This window comes from Cinclus cinclus, chromosome 17, assembly GCF_963662255.1.
Source record: "Cinclus cinclus chromosome 17, bCinCin1.1, whole genome shotgun sequence".
Taxonomy (NCBI): Eukaryota; Metazoa; Chordata; class Aves; order Passeriformes; family Cinclidae; genus Cinclus; species Cinclus cinclus.
Window position 1 is genome coordinate 5,556,297 of NC_085062.1, and position 25,703 is coordinate 5,581,999.

The window sequence follows — 25,703 nt, forward strand, 5'->3', positions numbered from 1 at the left end:
GCCAGGTTTAAATCAATAATCACAGAACCAAAATAGACTGGAGAGGACCTTGTGAGAGAACTGGAATGACTCTAACGAAAATGCTAATTCCAGGAAAAATGAATGGTGATGCAAGTCTTGCAGCAGGCATGTGTTGATACAGTAAAGAATTTACTTACCCTTTTTTTTAAAAAAAAAAAAAAAAAAAAGTACCCTTCCATAACAGGAAGGGCTATCTGTACACGGGTGAGTTGTTTTGTAGCATCTGGCAGGATAAACGGGGGAGAGACATTTTTTTTTTTTCCCTCCTTTCTAGTATTTAATCTATAGGGAAGGTTTTAGGGGTTGCTCTGCAGGCTCTGTGGGAGGATTGTTGAGATCAAAAGCACTGTGATAGAGGCAGGACAGAGCTCTTCATTTTACAAGCAAGTTCTCAGGCCTCTGTGTGTGTTCCCTGAGCATGGGGAGGGCAGGCAGCTGTGTTGGCTGTGGACAGAGTGGCTCTCCATGCCAAGCCCCTGGCCGACCTCCCAGAACACCCATCCTTAGGATACCTCCATCCCTGCTGCTGTACAGGAGCCAGGGCAGTGTGTTACAACAGCACAGCCCATCAGGGGCACTAAATCTAGTGCAGAATACATGCAGAAGCTAAAAAGTGTGTCCAGGACCCCAGCGCTGTCCCGCTGTGGATTCCTACTTGTTAATGTTGCCAAAGGCTGGAGGAGATCACTGTGACCCTGCTTAAACTGTTAAAGTGGTCAGTTACTTACATTAAATTCGTATTTTAAGTCTGCGCTGCTTTGGCTTCTCTTTCCTGTTGTTGGATCTTGTTACATCTCTCTCAGACTGAGGAATTCAGTGTCTCAGTGATTGCTCTCCTTGTGATAAAAGACTCTGGTCCAGTTATCCATTAACCTTCTTTGATAGGCTGCATGGAAAGACCTCCTAATGCCTTTTATTAAGAGGCATATTTTCCCATTCTTTTATCATTGGAACATTGTTTCAGAAGTTGATTGCAAAGAGATAGACTTTAATTTTTCTAGCCTGTTGAATAGAGCAAGTACTTTGTTGTATGTAATGTGGTTAATGTCAGAGGTAGTTTTACTGCAGACAAAGCATTCTTCTTGGTGTTATTAATCTCCCTGGTATTAGGTATGGAGTCATTAGCACAGGTACTGTAAAAGTAGGAATTTGATAGAAGGTGCTAATTCTCTGCCAGCATAATGGAAAAGCAGCAAGGTGTTCCTCTCCTCAATTAAGTATTGTTTCTCATCTCTGTCTTAAGTCATTCAAATACCAAAAATGGTTCCAGTGTAAAATCTGACTTCAGGCTGCCTTGAAGTGGGGATTTTGGGCTCTTCTGTGCTGTTCAGTCTTGTGCAAGTGGACTGGGGAGTTTGAACCACTAACTACTTCAAAGTCCTTTGAAGAGCCATTGTTACCTTTGACTGTCTCCCTGCTTGGCTGAGCTGAGCTCTTCTGTTATTTACTGAACCTCACTTGCATAAGTCATTTGAATTAAATATTCTTGTCTCCTGTGATGCCTTAATCATCTTTCCTCCTTGAAGGTCAGTGCTAACCAGGCCTTTCAATGTAAGCTTTAGGCCTTGTGAGGGTTACAAAGGCTAGTACGACAATGAAGTGAATAAAATTGGTAGTTCCTCTACTGAACAATAAAACAAAAGGAAAGGACACAGGGATGGCCTGTGCTGTGAAAACAATTTCTGTACATAGATGCTAAATGATCAAAACCTGTTTAACTTGCAGAAGTGACCACATTGAGCTGTAGGAAGCAATGTACTGTTTCCTTGAGGAAAAACCCCCTTTGAGAGTTTTGTTTTGGGTTTTTGCCAGGAACATGTGGCCTGGGATGCCCGAGTGGCTGTTTGGACAGCAAACACATAGGCTTTGAGTTGGCATGTATTTAACTTGGCACACCACTCCCAGTATTTGATGTATGTGTGCCAAGCCATGAGGTCTCATGAAGAAGAATCTGTCAGGGTATGGTCTAGCTCCTGGCTTCTGCCCCAGACATGAGCAACTCAGTTCGCTTTTCTGTTTCTCTTTCCTTTCATTTGCAAAGATGCTTTGGAGGCTCTTTAGGGCAAAACCCATCTTGCTGCCTGGGTAGGTAAGTTGAGTGGGCATCTGACCTTGGTCAGGAGTTCTCAGACCTGTGGGAGTGTACATGGAGGAATGGATGGCTGTGAATCACATAACTGAACAGAATGCTGGGGGTTTTTTTCTTCTCCTTTAATTGACCACATATGATACATGAGATACATGATGGTGCATGAGATAGACCTGATGGGAAAAGATGAAGAAGACTTTTTATTATTGTTTGATCTCGGTCTAACCACCTTTTTTGGTTTTGTCTTTTGCTGGTTTTAGCTGCTTCCGTGCCAATGCCTTCTTATCCCAGTTCTGGCTCTGGTAGTTCCTCTAGCAGCTCTTCCACTTCCCACCTGGCATCACCTCCTGTAAGTACAGCTCAGAGGATGCACTGTTTGTGTTAATGGTTTTCCTGCTAGTGTGTTTGAAATGAGGTCTCTGCTTTTGCCCTCTCCTGGTGCAAGTCCCTGAACACTGTGGTTCTGGCTGGACTTGGTGCAGTGTTCTCTCCAGTTTAGAGTTTGGATCCTGAAGGTTGGTTTACTCTCCCCAAGACATATTTCAGTGTGCTATTGCCTGTTGGATGAAAAACCTTTGTGAAAGAAGTTGGTATGAACAACACCAGCTTGTCTTGGCAGACTTGGAAAGTTCCTTGGAACCCAAACCAGTTGCTAATTCAGGGTGTAGCTCTGCTTCCTTGGCTCCACGTTCTGTGTGTCCAAGCAAAGTCTCTGCAGCCTGACAGTATATCCACCTCCTTCTGACCAGCATGTCCAGGCACCACAGAGGGACATTCAGCAAAGCTGTTTGCTCAGACCAGACCTGCCACAGTCCAGTGGTCTCATGGAAGATGATCTGGACTGATGAGTTTTCTCCTTGGTTACCCAAAACAGTGAAAACTTTTTTGGAGGGCAGAATATTTAAGTGACCAGTGAAATGACATTCCTCCAGCTTGCTGAACTGAAAGGTTGTTTTTGAAGGCTCTTGGTGAAAGCTGCCTTTGACTTGGAACTCAGGAATGCTGGTGGTGTGATTGGTAAGGGAAGGGAGAAGGATGGGACTTTTTCTTCCCTGCCATGACTGCTCTTTTGCTCTGTTCTCTGAGTTTCCCTGGGCCAAAGTATCTCAATTTGGTATGGGAAAGGCTGAGGGACACTAGTAGAAGTTGATGAAGACTCTCATTATGTGAGCTGGACAGAGAAGACAGGTCTGCTTGCCTCTGAATGTTTCATAGCTGTTTACCTGAGAGCTTCCTCCCTGCACGTTGAAGTAGAGAGTGGTTGGCTGAGGCCCTCCTGGCCACAAGACTCCAGGAATGAGCAGATGATGTGAAAAGCAGATTCACTCCCCTGAGCTGTCCTGGTCTGGGAAGCTTAAGAATGGTACAGAATCACTTCCAGACTGGGAGAGGGTCCCATGTTAGAGGCTTGCTGCACCTCTCCTGCTCTGCCCTTGGAGGTTTTGCTGATGGAGGTGTGCTGGCTCAGTCTGGGGATAATGCCATGTCTGCAGGGCAGAGTTCACAGATTGGGTGGAAAAGAGGCAACTTTGACAGCTGGAAAATTTCTTCTGCCTGTATGTACTGTGTGTGCAGAGAGAGAGAGAGAGAGAGAGAGTCCCCACTGGTGCAGCAGGAGAGTCTCTGGAGGGTGAGCAGGGGCTTAATGAGGCCCAAGTGAAAGCTGCTTCGAGTCTCTTTCAGCCTGGAAATGCATTAGGATAAAGATTGTGATCTGCTCTGTGGGCAGTTCAGCTGCCTTAAAGCTTTCTTAAACCATCCGGCCTCCTCCATCTGTCTGCAGTGTGAGGGGATTGTGGGGCTAGCTGAAGGAAGCAGGAAAATGGGGCTTTTTAGGGGCTGTCCTGCCTCTGACAGCTGTGAGGTGTTTATCTGCTGAAAGTGTAATCTCTTTTGGGCCTTTCTTTAGCTCCTTAGCAGCAGTACAGCAAAACGGGGTGGTCTTGGAAGTTCAGGAACACTTATCTCCATGTTACCAAGTGCTGCAAAAGCACAGATAGAGACCAGATGGTTTTGTGTTTAAGAACAAAACAGAGAAAACATAACCCTAAAGAGCAACCAGAAGTACATCTGAAAACTCCTCTCATGTTCCCAGCCATACTAAGGTGAGTTGGTAAAAAATGTGTGGTTGACCTAGAAAATCTCAGCAGAGGGATGCAATACCTCAAGTGAATTTTTCTTATCTGTGGAGCATCAGACACACTGGAAGTATGTTTTGTGTTGTTCTGACAGGGACATAAAAGGCTGTTCCTTTTGAGCAAACTGAACAGCTGCTTCTGGCAAACCGTCAGCCCTGGTTTATCAGCAAAATGTTGTTTTCAGCCTTGTACAGCTCAGTTTAGAGTATGGAGCAGAATGATGAAGTAGCTGTGCTGAAGCCAGTGTTTGTTTCTCCTTGAATTAGCAGTCCCTTGGAGAGATGCAGCAGCAGCTGCAGGAGAAGGCACTGGCATCTCCTACCCAGGATTCTCCCGGGTTTCTGCATGGATCCAAGGACTCTGCAGGGAGCAGCAGCAAGAATTCCTCCTGTGACACTGATGACTTTGTCATGGTCCCAGCACAGTTCTCAAGTAAGGTGGTTTCTGAAAATGCAGATGTTCTGAGCAGAGGAGGATGTGGATGTTAAGGATAGATATTGAAAATTTGAAAGAATGATTAAACTTGTCTATTTTGACTGAATAGTAGGAATAGTTTTGTTTTCAAGCTGACAGAGACATCTGGCTCGCTGACTAGTTTCGTAGAATATTTTGTAATTACCTTTAAGGACAGGATTTGAGGGTAAAGATTACTTGATGACCTCAGTAAGAGATTGAACCTGGAAATGCAACTAGAAAAGAAGGTAAATAGGCTCACAGGGAAAAGTCTCTCTCTCATAGAAACTTTTACCTTGTTATCCTGTCTTCAGTTTCACTCAGCATCACAGTCCAAGACAGGATTTCAGCCAGCAAGCTGCATTTTACGCTTGAAAGAAATCCCTGGGAAAAACGAAAATACGTTGTTTTTTCTTCAAATGCTCTAAATTTTATTTTAGGACCTTTATGTGTTTATACTTTGATAGTACTTGCTTGAAAATACAGATGTACATAGAACCAGGGCCTCACTTCAGCCATATGCCTAACTATGTCCATGCACAAGTCCTGACTTAACCAGCAGAAGGATATTGTTCAACCTTGCCCATGTGTGTGATGCTTTGCTGAATTGGAACTTGGTGGTAAATGCTGTGATTCCTCCTTTCACAGTTGCACCACTTGTATTCTAACAGGAATTTGAAGGGGTAGAGTAATCTCTGGAAGATCTCTGCAGTCCTTAGGATGAGGAGGAGCTTGTGTTTTCCCTGGAATCAGTGGTGGGACCAGTACACACTTGCCTGGTGCTGGTCATGTTCCCAGTGTTCAGATGTTTGTTGTGTATCCAGCTGCCAGCTCATTTGGCTGCTCTGGATTTTTGCCACAGAGGACAGGATGTTCCAAAGCACTGCAAGTATCTTGTACCACTTTTACACAGCAGCCAGTGACTTGCACCAAGTGGACATGTACCTGTTGCCTCAAATAATAATTTTGGCCCCCTCCCAAGAGGACTTGCTTTCAGCCTAGATTTTCCAAAACCTCAGGGTGTGAGGATCTGTGTAAGGATCTAAGATGTCAGCATCTACCACAAACTTCAGCTTCAGCCCACATGTGGTTTGCAACACTGATTTCAGGAACAACTCAGCGGAGCTTGGAGGAGCAGGAAATTCTACACAAAATCTCAATTGCTATGAATGTATAAAGGTTTTTAGGAAAATTATCTTGAATTAATCTGTTTCTGCACATCCTTGTCCCTCAGGTGATTTAACTGCTGAGGCTGCAGGAGGGAAGCCAATCCAGGACAGCCTGATGTATAGTGGGTAAGACCACCAAGGCACATGAAATTGTCCAGCCACTGGAGCCTGCTGGGTGTGTGGGACTGTGAGGCTCTGGCGGATGGGAGGGAAGATGTCCCTGAATTAGCCTTTTTTTCAGGGATATCTGTCACCTGCCTGGTTATGACCATTTTCAGTTTCATGTGGTGGGAGCAGGATGACAGTCCCCAGAGCTCCCACTGATGAGGGGCTGGGCAGACACAGCTCTGTTGCTGTGCTTTGTAGGAGGGAAACAGGGTTGGTTCCCAGGCTCTGACAGCTGAGTTCTGTTTTCCTCAGGAGCTCCCTGGTGACTTCAGCAGGCTTGGAAAGCCAGGGAAGGACACCATCTCCATCACCCCCATACAGCAGTTCTCCAAGCCCATCTGGGTAAGAAAAACTTTGGTGGTGTCTGTGCAACACTGAATACATGAACTCCTATTGACTTCCAGAGGGGATTTCATTGCTGTTGGTATGCTGGGCAAGATCTACATCTCTCCTCTTAATTAATGGGTAACAAGAAACACCCAGGAGAAACTCCCCAGCCTTGGGCACTGATCAGTGCCAACTACTGAGCCTGTCTGTCTCTCTTCTGGCTCTCAGGAGGAGCTAGGAGAGAACACAGGAGAGCTGGAATTAACTCTGTTCCCTGAGGGGGCAGGGATTGTTCTCAAGCAGAAGGTAAATGTACTGCTCATCCCCCCAGTACCCAGCCTTCAGAGATGGGCAAAATTCCAGCTAGAGACCCTTGTTTTTTCGAATTCATGCAGTGAATTAGAGCACAACGCTTTGTCCAAGGCTGAAGTTATGATGGACTTGAGTTACTGGACAAGTGTGGGGGAGTGTTGCTTATCTCCCCTTGCTGTTGAAGGACAGATGAGGACCTGGTTAGTTGTTTGTGGTTTGTTGAAAAGATCCTTGTGCTGTGTCTCTGTAAAGTAATGCTGATACTGGACCTTGTTTACTAATGGGGGATGCAGGAGTAGGAGGAACATGTGCAAACAGGCGTGGTCGTGGGTTTCATTCCAACTAAACCAGTTGCTCTAAACTCAGTTTTGGCCTTTAGAAGTGTTGTAGGTGACAGCTGCCCACACCTAACAGCACCAGCTGCCCAGTGGGCCCAGACACTTTTGTGTTCTGAAGGTGTTAATGGTCTGTGGAAGGTGATCCCCTTGACTCTGGGCCCTGAAGCTTTGGGGTATGTGCTTAGCTTGCAGGGAACTGCTGGTGTTGCTTCCCATCTTGTTCTTGCCTGCTGGGGAAGCAGGACAGCTTTCATCTTCTGTTCTGTCAATATGGCACCTGTTGGGGGAGGACAGTTTAAGGGGATTTCACACTGGGAGATGGATGACCCTAAAATCTTTTTTAAGAAGAAAATATAGTCCCAAGCCATGTGTTGGATACATTTGTCACATGAACAGAGCCCAGAAAATGACAAAACATAGCCTCAAAGCATACAAATTTAACAGAGAATAATATAGCTCAGAGCCTAGCTGACGTGATCAGATTAATTGGCAAGCATGTACCACAGTGTGGAGTTTAATTGCATGAGGCTTCTTATGCCATCGCCTGCTAAGCTTTTTAACAGCTTATTCCTTAACTGATTCCTTTGCATTCTGGAGATCAGTCTCTGTTAAAGGATTTGGCCTTGCTTCTGGGCAGCAGTGAGGAGAAATTCATGGAAGTTGACCACAAATGCTGCCCACTTCTCACTGTTCACCAAACTGGCCTCATCATTTTCTAGTGTATCCCAGGGTGGCCAGTCAATGCCAGAGGCTTTGATCTAAACATGTTTTAACTCTCATTGTCTTTCCTACTCATTCCCAGCAGCTCCTGTGGAGCAGATGCCAAACCCTCTAGTGCTACTTCCCACTTTTCTGTCTGCCTTGAAGTAACACTGAAACTGTGCTGTTCAGGGTGGGGAGAAAGACATTAGTAATGAAAGATGGGAGCAGTCACTCTGAGTCCAGAGGATAAAGCATGCTCTTTGCTCTGTCCCCTGAGAGTGCTCAGAACTGGTGCCACCCAGGTGTGCTCTCTCTGGGTATCAGTGCCCTTCCCTGTAGATGGCACGAGACCTGTTGGTTCCACATTTGGTTCCACTGGTGCAGAGGACCCCTGGTTTTCCCTCTGCCTGCTCAATGGGAAGCAGCAGTTCTCCCTTCCATGTGTGGCTCCAGGCTAGCAAGCAATGCTGGCTGCAGTCCAACTGGGACAGAAAGCAAGGGCTGTTTCAGAGTGGCCAGCAGTGGGTTTTCCACAGGATGTCATGGTGCACTCTAGGACAACTCTCCTTGCTCTTAATTAAGCGGTTAAGAACTGGGCAAAATTAAAACATGACAATAGTTGATCTTTTTTTCAAAACTATTTTTTAAACGTTTCCTTGAAGATGCTTAGTAAGTCTAATGAAAAGTGATCTCTTGGATGTTCCCCACAGCACTAGATTTAATACCATTTTCAAAGAGCTTGTAATCACTGCCAAGTAGTTAAACTCCCTGTCCCAGCTTTATCTCTTGGACTTTGCAGGTTTGTGGTCAGTTGCATTCTTCAGGGCTTGAGGCCAGTTTGCAGGTTTAGTGTATGTCACCTCATTTGGATAATTTCCTTTGCAACTTGCACCATGTGAAGGAAATAAGGACTTGATAAAATTCTTAGGGAGAGGGAGGATCTTTTTACCCAAGAACTTCTTTTCTGATAAAGGATTTTGACCAGATAGAAAAGAGAGCATTTGAATTGATGTTCCAAGTGAGTACAAGGTTTCACGTGAACCTTCAGATTTCTTGCTAAAGCTTTGTTTTGTTTATGTCTTTCACAACACCGTGTTTTATACTCATGGAAGGCAGATATGTATCAAAGCCTCACCTTTTTGCAGAGACACTGGAAATCTTGAATGCCTTTATTTTATTGTGTGTCAGTGAGGAATCAAGGCATCCATGCTGCCTTTTGGACACAAATAGGAAATTAAGAATCTGTTTTCTTGGTGGAGGAAATAAGAGCGCACAAGAAAGAATGTATGGGACTTTAAAAAGTTGAGAGAGGAATGAAAAGGTCAGACTCATTTGATCATTCAGCCTTAGTGAAAGATCTGTTCAAGTTATTTGGATGTTACTGTGATGGAGGAATGTCTTCACGTGCACTATGTGGAGACCTGCAGACTCTGCTGCAGATCAGCTTTGCTCTGTGCTGTCACCATAAGCCACAGAATGCTATGACCTTTCTCAAAACAGAAACTCTGGTAATGGGATGCTTTGAACAGCCAAATAAGTCACAAACTCTTCTTTCTCCCCTGAGTGCACATGTATGTTCTTGCTGACTTAAATATATCCTCTCATGTCATGTCAAATATTTCTATTCCAAGTGCTAGAACCCAAGGAGTGATGCTTTCAGCTTGTCAGGGGCAGACCCAGGTGTGTGTCCTTGACTGACAACAAGGGAGACTGTAGAAGCCTTCATTACCAATAAGATCTTCCTGTCATTGTTCAACATCCCTGCAATTGGTGTTGGCAGTTGTAAATAGCATTGCCATGGCAGTTAATCCTAGAATTCTGGGGCCTTTGGGAAGAGACTTCAGGCAGCTACTTAGTTAAATGTGGTATTTGCATGGGTTTTGTACAGCGTGGTTCATGTGTAGCCTGGTGGACAGGCCAAGAGTAACCTGGGGGAACAGGTATCAGACATGAGCCAATTATTCTGCTTGGATGGAAGGAACCTGAAATTTGCAGAATGGACTCTTCCCATTTTATGTGCATGGTATTCTATCTTGTCCTTGATGGGTATATAGATACCCGCTCCTGTCCCTCAGATTTATTTTCTCCTGAGTTGCCTTCTCCACCCTGTAGTTAGCTTGCTGATACTCTGCTCTACACCACTACATTCCTTTGTGGTGTGAGACTTCCACGAGGATGCCGTGGCTGCAGCAGTGCCTCTGCATGAGTCAGTCACAAGCAGCTCTTGTCAGCAGAGTCTGTGCTGGTGTCCTTTGTGAGCCACGTATGTTTAGCCCCTGCTCAGTGCTGTCTGCTTGGCTGTGGATCTGAGCTGTTGGAAACTAGGCCAGCCATGGCCTGAAATAGCAGGGCTCTGCTTTTCCTGGAGGGAGTGGTGCTATTGGGTGTACATTTTAGCATTGGGCTGTGGGTGGGAATGGTGCTGGAGGAAAGGTGCCTGTTTTCAGGAGATGTGTGGTGCCACTTCCCTTTGATATGACTGAACCCACAGCCCCAGAGCAGCCCAGGGAATGCTCCCTGCCTGCAGTTGCTTCATGAAGATAAAATCTCCAATTACCTGGTTGAAGGCCCAGCCCTTACAGGAGGTTGTCTCTGTGTGTCTCCTTTCACAGCCGGCCAGGGCAGTTTTCCAGCAGCAAGTACGGACACTCCGTGCCCATCCCAGTCCCCACACAAATCCACAACTACCGTCGGATCGAGCAGAACCTGCAGTCTCCCAACCCATACTCCTCTCCCCGGTAAGTGCTGGGGCTGGAACAAGGGGGTCTGGACACAAACTGCTTTACACTTTACTTTCTGCACCTCTAGAAATTTCCCTGTGTGTTGGACTCTCCCCCTTGCCCCCCGGGTGTGTTTTGGGGTGTTTTTCCTGATGATGTTGAGGTTTATTTATTAGCACTGTGAATTTTGCCTGTGTGCTTTTATGTGAGAAAGCTCCTGTCAGCTCAGAGTGAAGGCTCAGCCACTTTGAATCTGACAGGTTTTCCCATGTCAGCTATGGATTGGGTGTCCAAGTGTCCAGGCAGAGAGGACCATCCATCTGGCAGATGCCTTTATAAAAGGGAAATTCGAGATATACAACTAAAATGGATGGGGCTACAGAACCTACCTGACTTTACCTTAATTGGTTCTTGTAGCGTCATGACATAGATGATGTGATGTGCACGAGTTGCATATTAATGTGGTTATGCAGCCAGGACTGAGTAAATCACGAGCAATTTATGCCTGTGAGGCAGAGCATGTTTTCTGAAGGCTGTCAGGAAGACCCTGACGCCAAGTCTGCAGCAGACAGCTGACCTGAGTTCAGAGGTAATGCCTGGTACATCCAAGACATGTAGGGCTTCTATCTCTTCTCACATATGGTTGCTGAGCTAGCAGCCCAGGTCATAGACTGATGGGAAGGAGACCAGTAGAGGATCTTAAGGAGCTTGTGCAACAGGGGCACTCAAATAGAAGTGTCTAGGAGGTGTCATGTCTTTTCTAGGATGAGTTGTATTGGTATCTGGATTAGTTAAAGTTTGGATTTCAAAAGTAGGGTAATACTTAATGTCAGCCTAAGTTTGGGATTCAGCCAGCCTAATTCAGGATAAGGCTTATTTGAAGTGGACCCAGAATTAGAGACACAATATGCTGGTATTGATCGGGGATGGGGATTAGCAGAAGGCTGTGCCACTGTAGCTTTAATACATACATAATGTTTTATGTTAACTTTTTGAGTGTGTGGCAGGTTTTGTGGTAAACTGTCCTGTGTCCTATATGCCTTGTGTTTTTGACAGCAAAACTTGTGGACACTGTTGGTTTTGAACTTCACAAGAATCATGGTTATCCCTGTGAGGTATAAAGGGAGAATTCTGGAGAAGGTGCTGTGCCAACCCCAGACGTGGTGATGGGCTGCTGTGTTGAGGCTCACAGCCCACAGCTACAGTCAGGGAGCAAACTGCCATGTTTTGCTCCTTTTAGTCACCTCTGTGTAATGCTGAGATTGGCATGTCCCTGCACAGGAACTCGAGGAATGGGCCCAATCAGGGTGACTCACAGGCTGCTTTTAGCATCTTCTCAGCATCTCGGGCGTCATGTTTTTTCTGCCCCAGGAAGCCATACTTATCTCTGGCCATCACTTCCTCTAATCAGCAGGTTCAGTAGACACCCTTCAGGAATGACAGGAGAAAACTCCACCAGGCATTTGGTGTGTGATTCCACTTTTCCATCAGGTGTATCAAGCAGGCCATTGCTGCTGACTGCTGAGTCATGTTTGCTGAATCATTTGATTGCAAACCTTGACGTACCCTCTGGTGTCTGAGAAATGTCCCCCTGTCACCTGACTGGCTGCTGTGTGCCCTTGTGGTGTGGTTGTGGACAGATGTGTGACTTGGTGAGGTGCTAATAAGGTGTACATACCTCTGTCCACATCACCTGTCCTCCTTGTCTGCTGGCTTGCTCTGGGTCTCCTAGGGTGGCATTTGACATTCTGCATCTTCCAGCAGCAGCAGTCATCTGGTGGCTTTCTTCTGCAAGTTCCTAATAGATAAAATTCAGCCTTCTGCATGGCTCATGGTCTGGAGAATTAAAAGCATGGCAGGGCAATACTTTCTGCCACTGAATATCTAGGTATCTTCTCGCCTTTCTCATTCAAAATTACTTTTGCTTCAGGGCCAGGCACTTGATGAGCATTAGCCTCTGAATTTGGAGCACCCTGAAGAGAAGTGATTTATAAGTTAAAATTTTCTATTATTTCCTTTTTTCCAAGCATGTGATTATAGCATGGATTTACTTGGCTGCAGAGTGTGGTGACACATTGAATAGGGGCAGGGAGGAGTAGGGCAGATCCACTACTCAGCTATCTCAACTACAGAAACAGATTGATGTTTTAAAATGTATTTATTTTCTGAAATATGGCATAAAATGAGATATGCACCTTGAAGTGTTGTTGAGTTACTGACAGTTCATCAGGACATTTCTGCCATTCCTTGCACTGCTGAAAGCCACATCCTTTGTTCCTTCTGTTCTGATACATGAGGACACTTAAATGCAGCATCCCTGACAGAGGAGGCAGGATACCTTAGAGACAGCATCTCTCAGTGGCTCAAGCATGGAGGGGTTTTTTTCAGCAGTCACTGATTCCTGTCCAGAAAATCACCTACTGGTTGAGACTGATGTTCTTGTAACAAGACAAAAATTGTTTCCAAATTGAGAATGGAATGAAGGACTTGATGAAAAGACTGTGTTCTCATATAGAGAAGTGTAATAGGAATCTTGGTGAAGGAGCCTGTAGAGGCAGAATGGCATTGCAATTTAGGTTGTGTGTTCTTAATGCTGATGAAAAGATTAACATATTGAGAAAAAATCAATTAATATGCAATAATCCCATCTCTCTCCAGACTGATGGTGTGGATGTGCTCACTTTCCCACTAGTTTCTTCTTCTGTTTCATTTTAGTACTGGCTAATACTCAAGGTTCCTGCATGTGTGGGCTTTGCAAATTAATTTTAACTCCCTAAGTTGAACCTTCACAAGGAGTTTAAGGCATTTAGACAGGCAATTCTGACTGTCCAGCCCAAAAACCCAAATTCCTCTGGGTAGTTGTGAAGTGTTTCAGTTCTGACGGCCACACACTGTTGTGTTTTGCTGTTCTGCTCTGTAGCTCCTGATTTGAGTCCAAGCTCTGTTGCAGAGCAGTGCATTGGCTATCTCACACTTTACTCAGCATTGAGCACAGAGCTTTCTGCCTAAAGGCTGCTGTGACTGAAGGGCACATGGCTCAGCACAGAAGCAGATTGAATAAAGCTCTCTCAGGGCATGCCAGAGACACTGCTGGCAATAAACATCTTGGAAATGGCAAGATAGGAAGCTTTGTCTTGTTCAGAATTGATGTAGATACCTGCAAGCATCTGAAGTGTCTCTGAAGAATGGCTGTCCTACTGACAGCTAAGCTAACCTCGACTGTTCTTTTCATTTATTTGAATTGAAACCCTTGAGAACAAGGATTGTCATCTTAATCTGTTTTGGTGTAGTCCTTGAACAGTGGCATTTTGATCCAGGATAAACAGTCATGAAGCTGTGCTTTTGTGGGAGTAACTGTGTGTGTGTTGGGTGATGCTGTTCTCCTTCCTCTTCTGTACTGGCCTCTGGAGTAACCTGTGTGCTGCTCTCGTTTCCTGTAAGGTCTGGTGCGGTCCGGAGGTCCAGCAGTACAAGTCCTCTTGGTTTTCCCAAAACTGGTGCTTCCCCTCCTTGTTCTGGAGAGCATGGATCTGTGCCCAGCACTAAAAAGCTCTCCTTTGGTGGTGCCAAGCCGTTTATGCCATCACCACAAGGTAAGATGTCAGCTGGCACATTGCTGTCCTAATAAAATCATTTGCCTCTTTCCTGTTTGCCTCTCCTGAAGAGGGAGGTTTTGACCAGCTGTAGCTGTCAGGTAGTAGAGAGTTCAGATTGTTGTGTTCTCCTGTGGTTCTTCTCCACAGATTATTTGACAAGTGTTTTGACCTCAATAAAACGGAGAGAAAAATACCTGTTAGTCCCAGGAGAGGCAAGCTTTGCTTTGGTGCCTGCATCAAACATTTTGCTGCCCTCAGAAGAGGGCGTCTGTAAGTGCGAAGTATCTTTTTACTGGCTCAGGTTGGGTGAGAACAAATGTAAGCTGATTATCATCAAAGCAAAATTCTGACCAGCTTTGAAAGGGCTTGAACTTCCAGACTGAAAAGTTTTGGCTGAATGGCTGGTAGCCTGATCTAGATGCTAACAATTCAAGTGGAAAGGGACAAGAGAAACAGCAATGTGCAATGGATGCAATTTGCTGTTCTCTGTAAAAGAAGAGGCTGATGTAATGAGCTGTTCTATATCCCTGGTGTCTCTGATCCTGTATCTGTTAGTCTTTGCTGGTGAGGAAATACAGAATATTCGTATTCTATTCCTCTGAACTAATATCACTGCAAAGTCAGACTAAAACTTGCTAAACTAATACCAGGAAGAGGTTTTTTTACCTCCTTTTACAGGAGTTGAGGATCTTCTCACCACACAGCTAGGGCTGTGAAGATGGAAGAGATAACTGGCATCTTTCTATAAACAGGTGGTGCACAGTGCTGTTCTTGCCTACGAAAGCTTAATACTGAATTAATTTCTTTTTATTTCATTCCCTCACAGTTGGAACAATCCCAGAGCAGGCCAGCCAGACTGTTATCCCATCTTCTCTTGGAGCAGAAGTGAGAAGCCGTGTTCCTGCTGCTGGTGCGTTGGTCCTTGCCTTCCTTCATTATCCCTATGGATAAAGCCAGAACTGTAGTCTCAGGGCTAGGTTGGGTTGGTTGCTTCAGCAGTTTCTCTGAATGTTTGGCCATCCAGGATCTCTGTGTGTTGGTGGGACTTGGGATTGGTCCATTCACATCCCATCAGCCAGCATCATCCAGTGCTGACAGACCCTGTGTTGCAAAAACTCAAATATGGGACTTGGAAGCCAATGGATTGAGTGAAGGAAAAGCAACTCAAAACCTCCAACACCCCCTCTGCCAAGAGGCCTGCTTGATGTGTAGCTTCCTTGCTGCTGAGCTCTGACAGTCAGGGTCTGTGTCTCTGAATGGGTAGCAATGAAAGAATCTCACTTCTATTTCCCTGTTTTCGTATCTCATCCTGCCACAGACTGAAAACTTGGCCTGGCAGTGCTGTAGCTCTGCTCAGTACCATGCTGAGCCATATAAGTTTCTGATCTGCAGCTGTGTGAGCTGTAGATCCTGGGATCAGGCTGTCTCTGTGTGTTAGAACCAGGCAGTGATGTAGTTTGTCACTCTGTGCCCTCCAGGTTCCTTGGTGCCTGAACAGTCTCCTCGAGGGATGGGCTCCCGGCTCCACAGTGCTCCCAACCTGTCGGATTTGCATTCCTGCAGGCAGAAGATAACCAAGCAGCACTCTGATCCCCTTGTTGCTCACTTTGGTCATACCCCAGTCAGCCAGCCTCTGCAGATTCATGGCTTGCAGCACTGCCGGCAGCTCCGATCCTCACCAAAGCTCTCCGAGTTCATGCAGAGAAGCCCTTTGCCAACAATAATGGGCTCCCCTACAAAGGTATGCCCAGGAGGCTGCTTTTGGGCCTCTCACAGCTTGATCTTCTGGGTGATTTGGGGATGAGCTGCTGCAGGAGTGGATAACTCTGACCTGGATTTATCAACACTCGCTCCTATCCTGTGAGGGCTGTGCAGTGATCTGTGTGGAATGGGGTGGTGTCCTACTTACCGTGGGCAGCTCTGCCCTGGCAGCAGCACTCAGCAGCTGAGCAGAGCCCAGGCTTGGGAGCAGGCAGGGGAAGGAGCTGCCCCAATGGCCGGAGTGTCCGGCGGTGGGGACGCGGTGTCCAGCTGTGACGGAGGCGTGTGTGCAGCAGGAGTCCCCAGCAGAGCCAGCAGCCAGTGACAGCCCTGTGCCTCGTGGGGAGCAGGCACTGTGACAGCGTTTCCTCTGCTTACAAAATTCTCAGCAGTTTGTTGTCCTTTTGTTTTAGCCTTTCTGGGATTAGGGACAAGTAACTGTTCAGGGTGGGAGTTTTACCCTTATTTCAGGCAGGTTGTTAAACAATTTAATTCTGATAAACAAATGGGGACCAAGAGGAACCTTCCTCCTTCATTCTAAATAGAGATCTCTGTTCTTTCTTTTCTTCTTAGGCTGTGTCCCCATTTGAGTTTCCCAAAACCCCAAGTTCCCAGAATCTCCTCACCCTGTTGGCCCACCAGGGGGTTATGATGACTCCGACACGGAACAAGACCTTGCCAGATCTGAAGGAGATGGGTCATTTCCACTGCCAGCAAACTGGGTTGGGATTGAGGCCTGTGGAAGAGATCAAGGGCAGGTGAGCTGCGGTCTGCTTCATACAGTGGTTATTCACTCCTCAATACAGGACAGATGGGACAAATTTCAAACTCCAGCTGATGCTGAAGTTGTAGCGAGGCATCTGTAAATATTGTGTAGTTACCTGCTTGCACCTTTGGATTGAAGACAAGTATGGTGCAGACTTCAAAAAGTCTTCCTCCAAAGGAACAGGCCATGGCCTATATCTTTTAAAATGGATGATTGTCTGCAGCTTCACACCATGTTTAGTGTGCTGAGTTTCATCAAGTGGGGATTCAGGATTTTGTTACCAGACAAGCAATTGCTCAGAGGCTTGGCTTGCTCTCAGTGGGGCCTGTCATGGAGGAGAAGCTGTTAATGGGTGTTCCTCCTCCATCAAACAGTGGCACACAAGATAGATCTGTTGGAAATCCATGTGCTGGCTGTCACGAGCATTGCAAGCTAGAAAGTCACTTAAGTGCTGCTGTTTTTTCTTACGTGCCTCTCTGTACACTGCAGCTTTCCCCAGTGTTCTAGAGGAGTCCTCTGGTATTAATTTTAATTCCTTTCAACAAAAACAAATGATGTTGTATTAATGTAGTGAGGACTTGCATTACTACAGTTAGTCCTGATAGTTTTGTGCTTTCTACAAGTAGCAGGAGGTGCTTGAGATGCTCTGTTGAAGGAGTGTTTTATTCAACTCCAGACTGTTTACTGTGTAGTGTTAAGTGGCTGTGGACCAGGAATAGCACAAAGAAGTGAAGTTAGCTGACACCTTGCACCTGTTGACTTCCAACATCATGTTGTATGTACTCTTTTTAGATCTCTGAGCACAGGCAGACTCACTGACCTGCTTCTGAAGGCAGCCTTTGGGGCACAGATCTCTGAAGCTGGCAGCAGTGACAGCCTGAACAATGAGAAGCCAATGGAAATTGCAGGTAGGTGGGGAGGCCAGGCAGATCTGGCAGGATGGCCTGGGCTGGGGTTTGCCTACACCCCTCCTGCAAATGTGAGGCTGCTTTACCGGTGGCTCTTGGCACGGGAAGCGAGTGCCGCGTGTGAGGAGTGCAGTGGTGTTTGCTTCGCCCTGCTCTGTGGGCTGTGTGTGCTGGGTAACTGCTGGATATTGGTGTGATTTCTGTAGGCAGGGCTTCCTCTTTCGGCCCCTTCTGAGTGTGATAACCTCAAGTGGAAGTGGTGGCTTGGTGCCAGGCAGTTCGAGTGTGAGTGGCTCTGCAGGGGTGGGTGTTGTGGGCGTGCAGGCCAGGCAGCCAGGAGGGAGAGCAGCTGCAGCAGTGGCTGGCACTGCCCAGGCTCTGTCCCGTGGTGCTGGGGATGCCTCAGTGGCCTGTGCTGGTACCCACTGTGTCCAAGGAGAGTCTGCAGGAGCACACCCGCCGGGCGAGGCACCCGTGCTCTGAGTAACCTTCCTGTAATGCCGGTCTGCACCTTTCAACTGTCTCCCCAGCTCCCTCAGGTGCTTACGGAGGGACCCTGCACTCTGGTGCCCGGGCTGGGGGCTCTGCCAGCCCATCCCCAGTGATTTTTACTGTCGGATCCCCTCCCAGTGGAACAACCCCCCCACAGACCACGAGGACCAGGATGTTTTCAGGTAAAGGGCTGATACCTACCTGCCTGTTCCAGTGGGAATGCCTGGGGGCAGAGAGATGTGTTGCATTCCTTGCTGCAGGGCACTGGTGATGGCAGAAGGCTGCTCAGAGCAATATATAGAGCTCAGCTGGTCTCAGCACCTTTTAGGTTCTAATGCTGGCTCCTGCCAACCCCAGTTGCTGCTGTTTGCGCTGACATTGGTGCCAGAGAGTGGTTTTCCAGTACTGTAAGAGACAGGTAGACTTCTACTTTATTGCTCTCTGCTTCAGGAATAGTGCTGCAGCTGTTCACAGAACCACTGTTGCTGAGAGGTCAACAAATGTAAAGATTGTGTTGTGTTCTTATTGTTCTCCCTGTGAGTTTTGAATGAGCTATAAAAGATGAGCGTGACTTTCTGTGCCCAACAATTTCAGTGCACAAGGACTGTTGGGAAAGGGCCAGGAGGGCTCTGTGTGCAAAACTATTAGAGGTGTTACTCATGCTCTGAGCTGCTTAGATAGGAGATGGGGAAATGCACTCCTGCTTGACAGATACTCCTTGTAAGACACCAGTGCTCTGGCCTCATCAGCCAGTAGTGGAGGCTGTGGTAATTGGCCCTTTTGGGATAGAGTGTCTGGGAGTTGGAGTCTATGTTCAGCTTAAGAAAATATTTGGACACATTTTGATTTGCATATTTGGTTAATTTGTTTTTTTGTCTTGGCTGTTCCTCATCTGAATGTACTTGACTGTTTTTCTCAATTACTGCAGGGAAGGTTTGGATGAGACCATGAATAAACTGCTTGACTGGGATGTGGGGGTACATGTGGGCTTGGTTCCTGTGTATAACTTGCATTTCCATCCTAACTGAAACCACTCATGTCTTTGATTGCCTAGGAGATTGGAACTGCAATTCCTTCTTTGTCTCATTTATTTTGAAAAAAATGTGTGAGGGGCCTGTAGCATAGTGGGGTTACTGTCCTGGCTATAGCCTCCAGCTACTACTGCAGTGTGATGGATAGAGGATTCACACTTCCAGTGTTTCTTTCTTTTCAGGGATAATAGCAATCTGAAAGCGGATCCAAGCACCAGATTTTAGCAGGTTGATAGTCAGGTGCTCAAGGGTCTGCCCAGCAGTCAGGATGTTAGATGGGAGGCATGGAGTAAGAGGCTGTTGAAAGTGAACCTGCAGCACACACACAGTGTTAGGTCAGGGTGATCAAAGCAGTGCTGCAGGACAAGCTTTGTTTATTAGGGCTGTGCAGGAGCTCCTCATGTTATGCACAAAGTTAATGGTGGAAAGTGGAGATTGGCAAACTGAAGCTTTTCCCCCCAAGTGCTTGGACAAGCCATGAGTAAAGACAGTTCTAAAGGCAGAGCCTTTCTGTGAGCCATCCCAACAATTTCTGCAAACAGCCTCTTGGAATTACAGGGCACCCAGAATGTGATGTTATAGGTCCTCTCCTGTCTCTGAGAGAACTGGAAATACTCTGCTGTCTTTGATGATCCACTTAGCTTTGAAGCACTGCTGCCAACGTGGAGAGAGCTTTTGGGAGGAAAAGAGGCTGTGCCTCTCTGCAGATCAGTTGTGTATTATTCTATTGCTGAACCTTTTGAAGGCAGGACTGGACAGTAAATTAAACTTGTAGTTAGAAGAGAAACATCTTCCTCCAAAGGACCAGTGAGAGTGGAGAATACTACCTGGATAGAATTAGCAGTATTGGAGCTGGTATTGGGATCCCACATCAGACAGAATGTTTCCCTCTGTGACTGTGTGCCAGGAGTAGGAAAGCCTCTGGAAGTGGTGAATGTATTGTGAATGCTCTGAGACAAAATCTCCTTTGTGCTCCTAGGGTGGATTCAGTGGTCAAGAAGGGAAAAAGCTGATGGTGAGGGAATTGTCTGATGGACACCATACCTACAGGGTCTCCAGAACCCTGGGGTTAGGGTCTTGATTCAGCTGGTCACTAATTCTCTGCCCAGCTTTTTATTATAAAGAGGGGAAAGCAAAAGTGCAGGACATTTAATGGAAAACTCTCCTGGCTTACATACAGGATGTTCTAGAACCATCAGTTATCAGGGTGCTCATTCAGTAACAGTAACAGCAAAAAGCCAGGGAGCCAGGGTTCAAACTGTGCTGCTCCTTGGTGGGGAAAGTTGCCTGTGAGGGTGTATGATAAAGATCTGCCCAAGATATTGTGGCAGGATTCAGAAAGTGTTTAGCCAAAAAAAGGGGAAATAATTTCTTCTGAATTGTCTATGTAAATGGTCGTTGTTCTGGGAGGTGCCTTAAATCCACCTGAGCATGTACGCTGGTCTGCCTGAGTCACTAAGGAATTTATGGTGGGGAGTGGTTGTTCTGCATCCAGAGTCCTTGCATCTTCCTCCAAAGTACCTCTTGCTGGCTCTCAGATCCAGGATCCCGAATCCTACAGAATTCTCTCTCCTGCATGAGGAATTACCTGGCCTGCTGTTAATACCCCCAGTTAATTCCTTTGTCTGTTTTTCTTCACAGTGGGGTCATCCAGCTCTCTCAGTTCTGGAGGTTCCTTCACTGGGAGGCACTTGGCAGTGGGAGTTGCAGGGGAGGTTCTGGAGGGCCCCTCAAGTCTCCGGTACACTTTTGCTGATCCCATCACTGCCAACTTGGAAGGTGCTGTTACATTTGAGGCACCAGAGCTGCCTGAAGAGACGCTCATGGAGGTGGGTATATCCCAGGGGCAAAGGACAGGGGAATAAAAGTGAAGTAAATCCAGACAACTCCATGTTTTGCTTCCAAAGATGGAGCAAACAAGACAGCAAGTTCCAAGAGAGCAAGGCCAGTGAAGTGTTCAGAAAGCCCAGGGCATATTTAGCACCAAGCCCTTTAGTCTATGTCACAGCCCATGACTGGGGTTAAAATTCCCCATTTCCAAAATTGAAATTGCATGTTGGAAGATCAGTTATCCAATGCATTCTGTATTAAGGGCCTCTGAAGCAAACCTGCCTGCTTTGGGTCTCTCCTTTTTTAAAAGGCTCAACATTAGTACTAGCTGACCTGAGAACATGAGTAGTTCAGTGTGTCAGGTGCCTGCCTGGTGCACTTGGGGAGTCAGCAGTGATATGGTCTCTGCTGAAAAGATCTGAAAACAAAGTAAACCTGACACTTCTGTTCCTACTGGGGGTGGGGGGGACGCCGTGTTCAGAAGAGCTGAACCAGATTGTGGAGCTGAAAGGCTGCCAGGCTCCCCTTCTCTGCAGGCTGAAGCAGAGCAAATGCTGTTATAGCTGAGATATATTTGAAATGTAGGTCAGGCTGCCCATTTGCAGTGGAGGTGGGAAGCAGATTCAGTCATGCTTTTAGCTCTGCTTGTGATACCTCCTTGGGCTGTCTGGGACTGGAGAAGGCTCTTTGTGTCTGATACTTACTGCTGCTGCTGAAAACCCCAAGATAACAAGAGAGATATGCACACATTGTTTTAAGGATGTGGGTTTGCTCTTCTACTTCAGATTTTGTTAAGCTCATTTTTTTTCTGTCAGTTCTGCATTGGCTTGCATTTGTTGGCTTCATTACTTGTAAAGCCACAGGGCAAAGGCTTCCAGCAATGATGTGATCACAATAGCAGTCAGTTTAACTGAGCATCCTACCTGTGTGAGATGACAGAAGTTTGGGGCCCTGCCAGCTGCCACCACTTCAGTTGCTGGTCTGAATAGAAGTGTCCTAAGGAACACTTGATCTTGGAATAGCACTCAGCTTCTCTGGCTGTAATGAGTCATTTGGCTTTGGTCGTCGTTTCTGCTGAGCACAGTAATCCGTTTGCATGTCACAAAACCTTTGCAGCAGGTTTCAAGATCCTTTTGTACTCTGTGGAGTTGGCCAGAATGCAAACCTGGCAGGTTTTCTGATTTCTGCTCATCTTTCAGGGCACTGAAGTCCTACTGTGTAGGTGCCCTTGTTTATCTTGGGCAGCACTGTTGCATTGTATGGGTGGTTCTTCTGTCCTTTGTCAAAGTTTCTTTAGGTGCAGACAAGACATACTGGAGGCTGGGGTTTAGTTTCTTTTGCACACAAAAAACGCAGTACAGAGATGGCTACAGAAGACTTGTGATGGCAAATGAGGTCATACATGCTAACACAGTTAACAGAAGCTGACTGTAGGCAGAGGAAGAACTGCCTGTGGGTTAGAGATAAGAGGCTGAGACCTGCAAGATCTCAGCAGTTTCCTGCTCTGCCACAAACTTCTTGTATGACTTGGTAATTACTTAATCTCTAAGTTCATCCTCTGCTTTTAAAGAAAATTAAGGAAGAAGGAGATAACACTTCCTCACTGTACGGGACTGTCCAGGTAGCAAGGTAGTGGGAGGGAGAGATTCATGTTCCAGATAGTCAAAGCTGCCTGAGCAGCCAAGTGCCTGAGACAGTGAAGGAAAGAAAGAAGCTCTCAGATCTTGAGCATGGGGGTTTTCTGGTAAATTCATGTAGGAAACATCCTTACACCCTTGGAGAGAACTGAGCCAGTGAATCTTTGAAGACCAGGTTACCTCTTTGAACAGAGAGTACAAACAATGAAGTTGGCATCTGACCCAGGCAGCAATTCACTTTGCAGGCCCACAGGCATTCAGTTTTTCCACAAATAGTAACTTCCCAGAACTGGTTGCAGTGACTTAACCAATGCAGCTTCCCAGAAATGGGATAATCCCCTCTGATCTGTAGTAGCAGAGGAAAAACTACTCTGAAATGACCACAGCATTTGGTGTGAGCACTTCCCTCACCAGCTGGGCAGGAGCTGCAGATAAAGTTCATCCTTGCTGTCTCCTCAGAGAACCTCACCCAAGGCTCACTGCACTGAACTGGAAAGGGTTAAAGGCTGGGATGTAGGGTGGGAGACATTTTGTTGGCAGTTTTTTGTGGTGTAGGAGGTTTTCACTCTCAATAAATCCACGCTGGCATTGCTGTAGTGGGAACAAGAGCTCGGCTTGTGGTGCAGATGGTCTCTCCCCCTTCCTGGCTGACTTCTGAGAGAATCCCACAGAGCTGGGATGCTCCTTGGGAAGGGAGCTTGTAATTTTATAGTAAGTCTCACCAGCTTCTCCAGGGAGCTGTCTAGAAATTTCTGGCCTGGGGCTGTTGTTTGCTGCTGTTACTGTGGAAGAGGAACCAGTGCTGGCTCCAAGCTGAGTTTAGCCCAAAGCAGAGATGTAAGGGGGCTTGGGGATGAGGTGTTGTTTCTGTGAGCTGGATGGGTTGCTGGAACAGCTTAGGAGAGCAGCTCTCCCTTTAACCCCCCCTTGGCATCCCTTCAACAGCAAGAGCACACGGACATCCTGCGCAGCCTGCGCTTCACGCTGGCCTTCGTGCACTACGTGATGGAAATTGCTGCTCTGAAGGGCAGCTCCAGTGACATGAGCAGCTCGGTGACATCTGAGTACCAGCTCCAGGAGAGTGTGGTGGCCGACCAGATCAGCCTCCTGAGCCGGGAGTGGAGGTAAGGACAGGCAGAGCTGCCCAGCTCCCAGGGCTTCTGTATCTGCCTCCCGCCTCACACATCCTTATCTACCCACAGTCCCTGGGGACACGGAGCCACTGTCACACTGATCTGTCTGCTTTCTGTGCAGCTATGCAGAGCAGCTCGTGCTGTACCTGAAAGTGGCAGAACTTCTGTCCTCAGGGCTGCAGATGGCCATAGAGCAGATCAAAGCTGGCAAGCTGTGCCTCTCCTCCACTGTCAAGCAAGGTAAGGGGCTGCTGCACTCATGGGGAAAGGGCTCACCTGGAATGGAACTATTAGAAGTGTCACAGAGGGTATGGAAGGGGTGTAAGTGTGAACCCTACCAGGGTGGTGGGGGCTTATTTATGATTGTCCCCTTGTGCAGCCAGATCTTTATTCACACTGAGAATGTTCCTCTCTTCACATTAACTTTGTGGCTCAGAGCTACTGTCATGCTCCTGTGAGACTCTTGAGCAGTAATTGTAAGGGGGGGATGTATCTTATCTGATTCCTTGTGTATCTCTGTCCTAGGTGCTAATGTAAGCCTAGCTTAATTACACAGTGCATGTCCTAGGAAGTGCTTACTCAGCAAATAGGGACTTGTTCTGGCAGTGATGATTTTTCAAGTGGAACAAAAACACAGGAAGTGAAGTACTGGTAATGCCAGAGTCACTTCTTTGCTGGTATTACAGCTTTACATTTGCATCTGACTGGCTGTGGTGAGAGCTGGTTCTGAGTCAGTGATTAGAAAAAATAATTTTAAAACTCCCATTGCAATATTACTGAAGGAGCTTTTTGAAGCACTTGAAATACTTGACCCACCAGCCACCTTCCGCAAGAGCTTTGTCTTTGCAAGTATTTTTTGCTGCTTTGGGATGGGGTGTAAAACAATGGAAGTTAAATACGATGAGCACAAATATGTTGTAACAGGCAGCATGGAGCAAAATACACCAGATTTGGCTACACATCTTCCACAAGTTCAAGCTAACAGGAAAGTTGTCATAACCCAAATAAATTACTTATTTTCAGAGCAGATTGCAGCTTCTAGATTTGTAGCGTCATTTGTCCTTCAGTGTATGGGAATTGGGCAAGGCTGGCTTGTCTTGTTTCATTCTGCGTGGGGATTTTCAAATGTGTGTGTAGAAGTTAGTTCTCATCAGGTGTGGGTGGGAGTTTGTGTTCAGTGCTCTGTGTAGATCATGCCATGTAGCTAGGGAGACTCAGCCTGTGGCTTCCCTTGCAGTTGTGGGTTGTTATTTAATCACTCAGAGTCACATCTGATTCCTGATTCCCTATTCCGTCCTTCCTGCTGGAGCTGCTGTGGTTCAGGAGAGGAGGTGGCCTTTCAAAGGCACCCGTGTCTTTTCTTAGAGATTCCCTTGCTTAGTCAGTGCTGCTGATGCACACTCCAAGAGCTCCCACGTGTGAGCCATGCACCCCTTCACAGCACATTATCACCCATCAAGTAGCAGAAGTTCTGTATCTGCTGCTGCTGCTGGTGTGTGAGACATCCTGTAAGGAGCAAACTGCTCCTGCCTTGTGACTGCTGAAGGAAACAAAAATAGACCCGGCCTCAGGTGAACCAGACGTGTGTAGGAGTTGCCACGTGCAAGCTTATAACTAGTGGAGGTGACGGAGAGAAGGGAAAAGACCCTCTTTTTGTAGGGCTTTCCTGCCAGTCTCTTGGCTTTAACAGAACCCCATTGTCTCCAGGTTAATCCTTTGGGGCCCTCCAAGTGGGGATGGGGAAGCACAGGGAGAACTGTGAGTAGTGCCTAAAGCATTTCTTTGTTTCACTGTAGTTGTGAAAAAGCTAAATGAGCTTTACAAATCCAGTGTATCCTCCTGCCACTGCCTCAACATGAGACTGCAGAGGTTCTTCTTGGACAAACAGAAGCTCATGGATCGGATCAACAGCATCACTGCAGAGAAGCTCATCTTCAGCTACGCTGTGCAAATGGTAAAAACCTCACAGTGCCTGGGACTGGGCTTAGCACAGAGCAGTGTTGGGCATTAATGGTTCCTGCTCATGGCCTTAGCAGGTGGTTCCCCTCCCGATGCTCCCCTCTGGAGGCTGCACAAGGGGTGTGTCCACACAGCTGAGGGACTGTGCTGGGA

The 25,703-nt window shown here is 46.7% G+C and overlaps 1 protein-coding gene across 5 annotated transcripts in view; it reads left to right on the forward strand.

Annotated features, from left to right (window-relative positions):
* The window catches only part of ULK1 (unc-51 like autophagy activating kinase 1), a 77,348-nt gene that overhangs the window by 46,417 nt on the left and 5,228 nt on the right, over window positions 1-25,703 (forward strand). For 3 of the 5 annotated variants that reach the window (XM_062504496.1, XM_062504498.1, XM_062504500.1), the window contains 15 exons: window positions 2,371-2,459; window positions 4,515-4,680; window positions 5,936-5,996; window positions 6,291-6,380; window positions 10,330-10,455; window positions 13,879-14,030; window positions 14,860-14,943; window positions 15,512-15,774; window positions 16,368-16,552; window positions 17,353-17,468; window positions 17,999-18,142; window positions 20,633-20,820; window positions 23,404-23,582; window positions 23,713-23,831; window positions 25,388-25,545. In XM_062504496.1, the coding sequence (XP_062360480.1) occupies window positions 2,371-2,459; window positions 4,515-4,680; window positions 5,936-5,996; window positions 6,291-6,380; window positions 10,330-10,455; window positions 13,879-14,030; window positions 14,860-14,943; window positions 15,512-15,774; window positions 16,368-16,552; window positions 17,353-17,468; window positions 17,999-18,142; window positions 20,633-20,820; window positions 23,404-23,582; window positions 23,713-23,831; window positions 25,388-25,545 (2,120 nt within the window). The remainder of the gene's footprint in view (window positions 1-2,370; window positions 2,460-4,514; window positions 4,681-5,935; window positions 5,997-6,290; window positions 6,381-10,329; window positions 10,456-13,878; window positions 14,031-14,859; window positions 14,944-15,511; window positions 15,775-16,367; window positions 16,553-17,352; window positions 17,469-17,998; window positions 18,143-20,632; window positions 20,821-23,403; window positions 23,583-23,712; window positions 23,832-25,387; window positions 25,546-25,703) is intronic. The other 2 variants (XM_062504497.1, XM_062504499.1) reach the window with 2 other exon arrangements.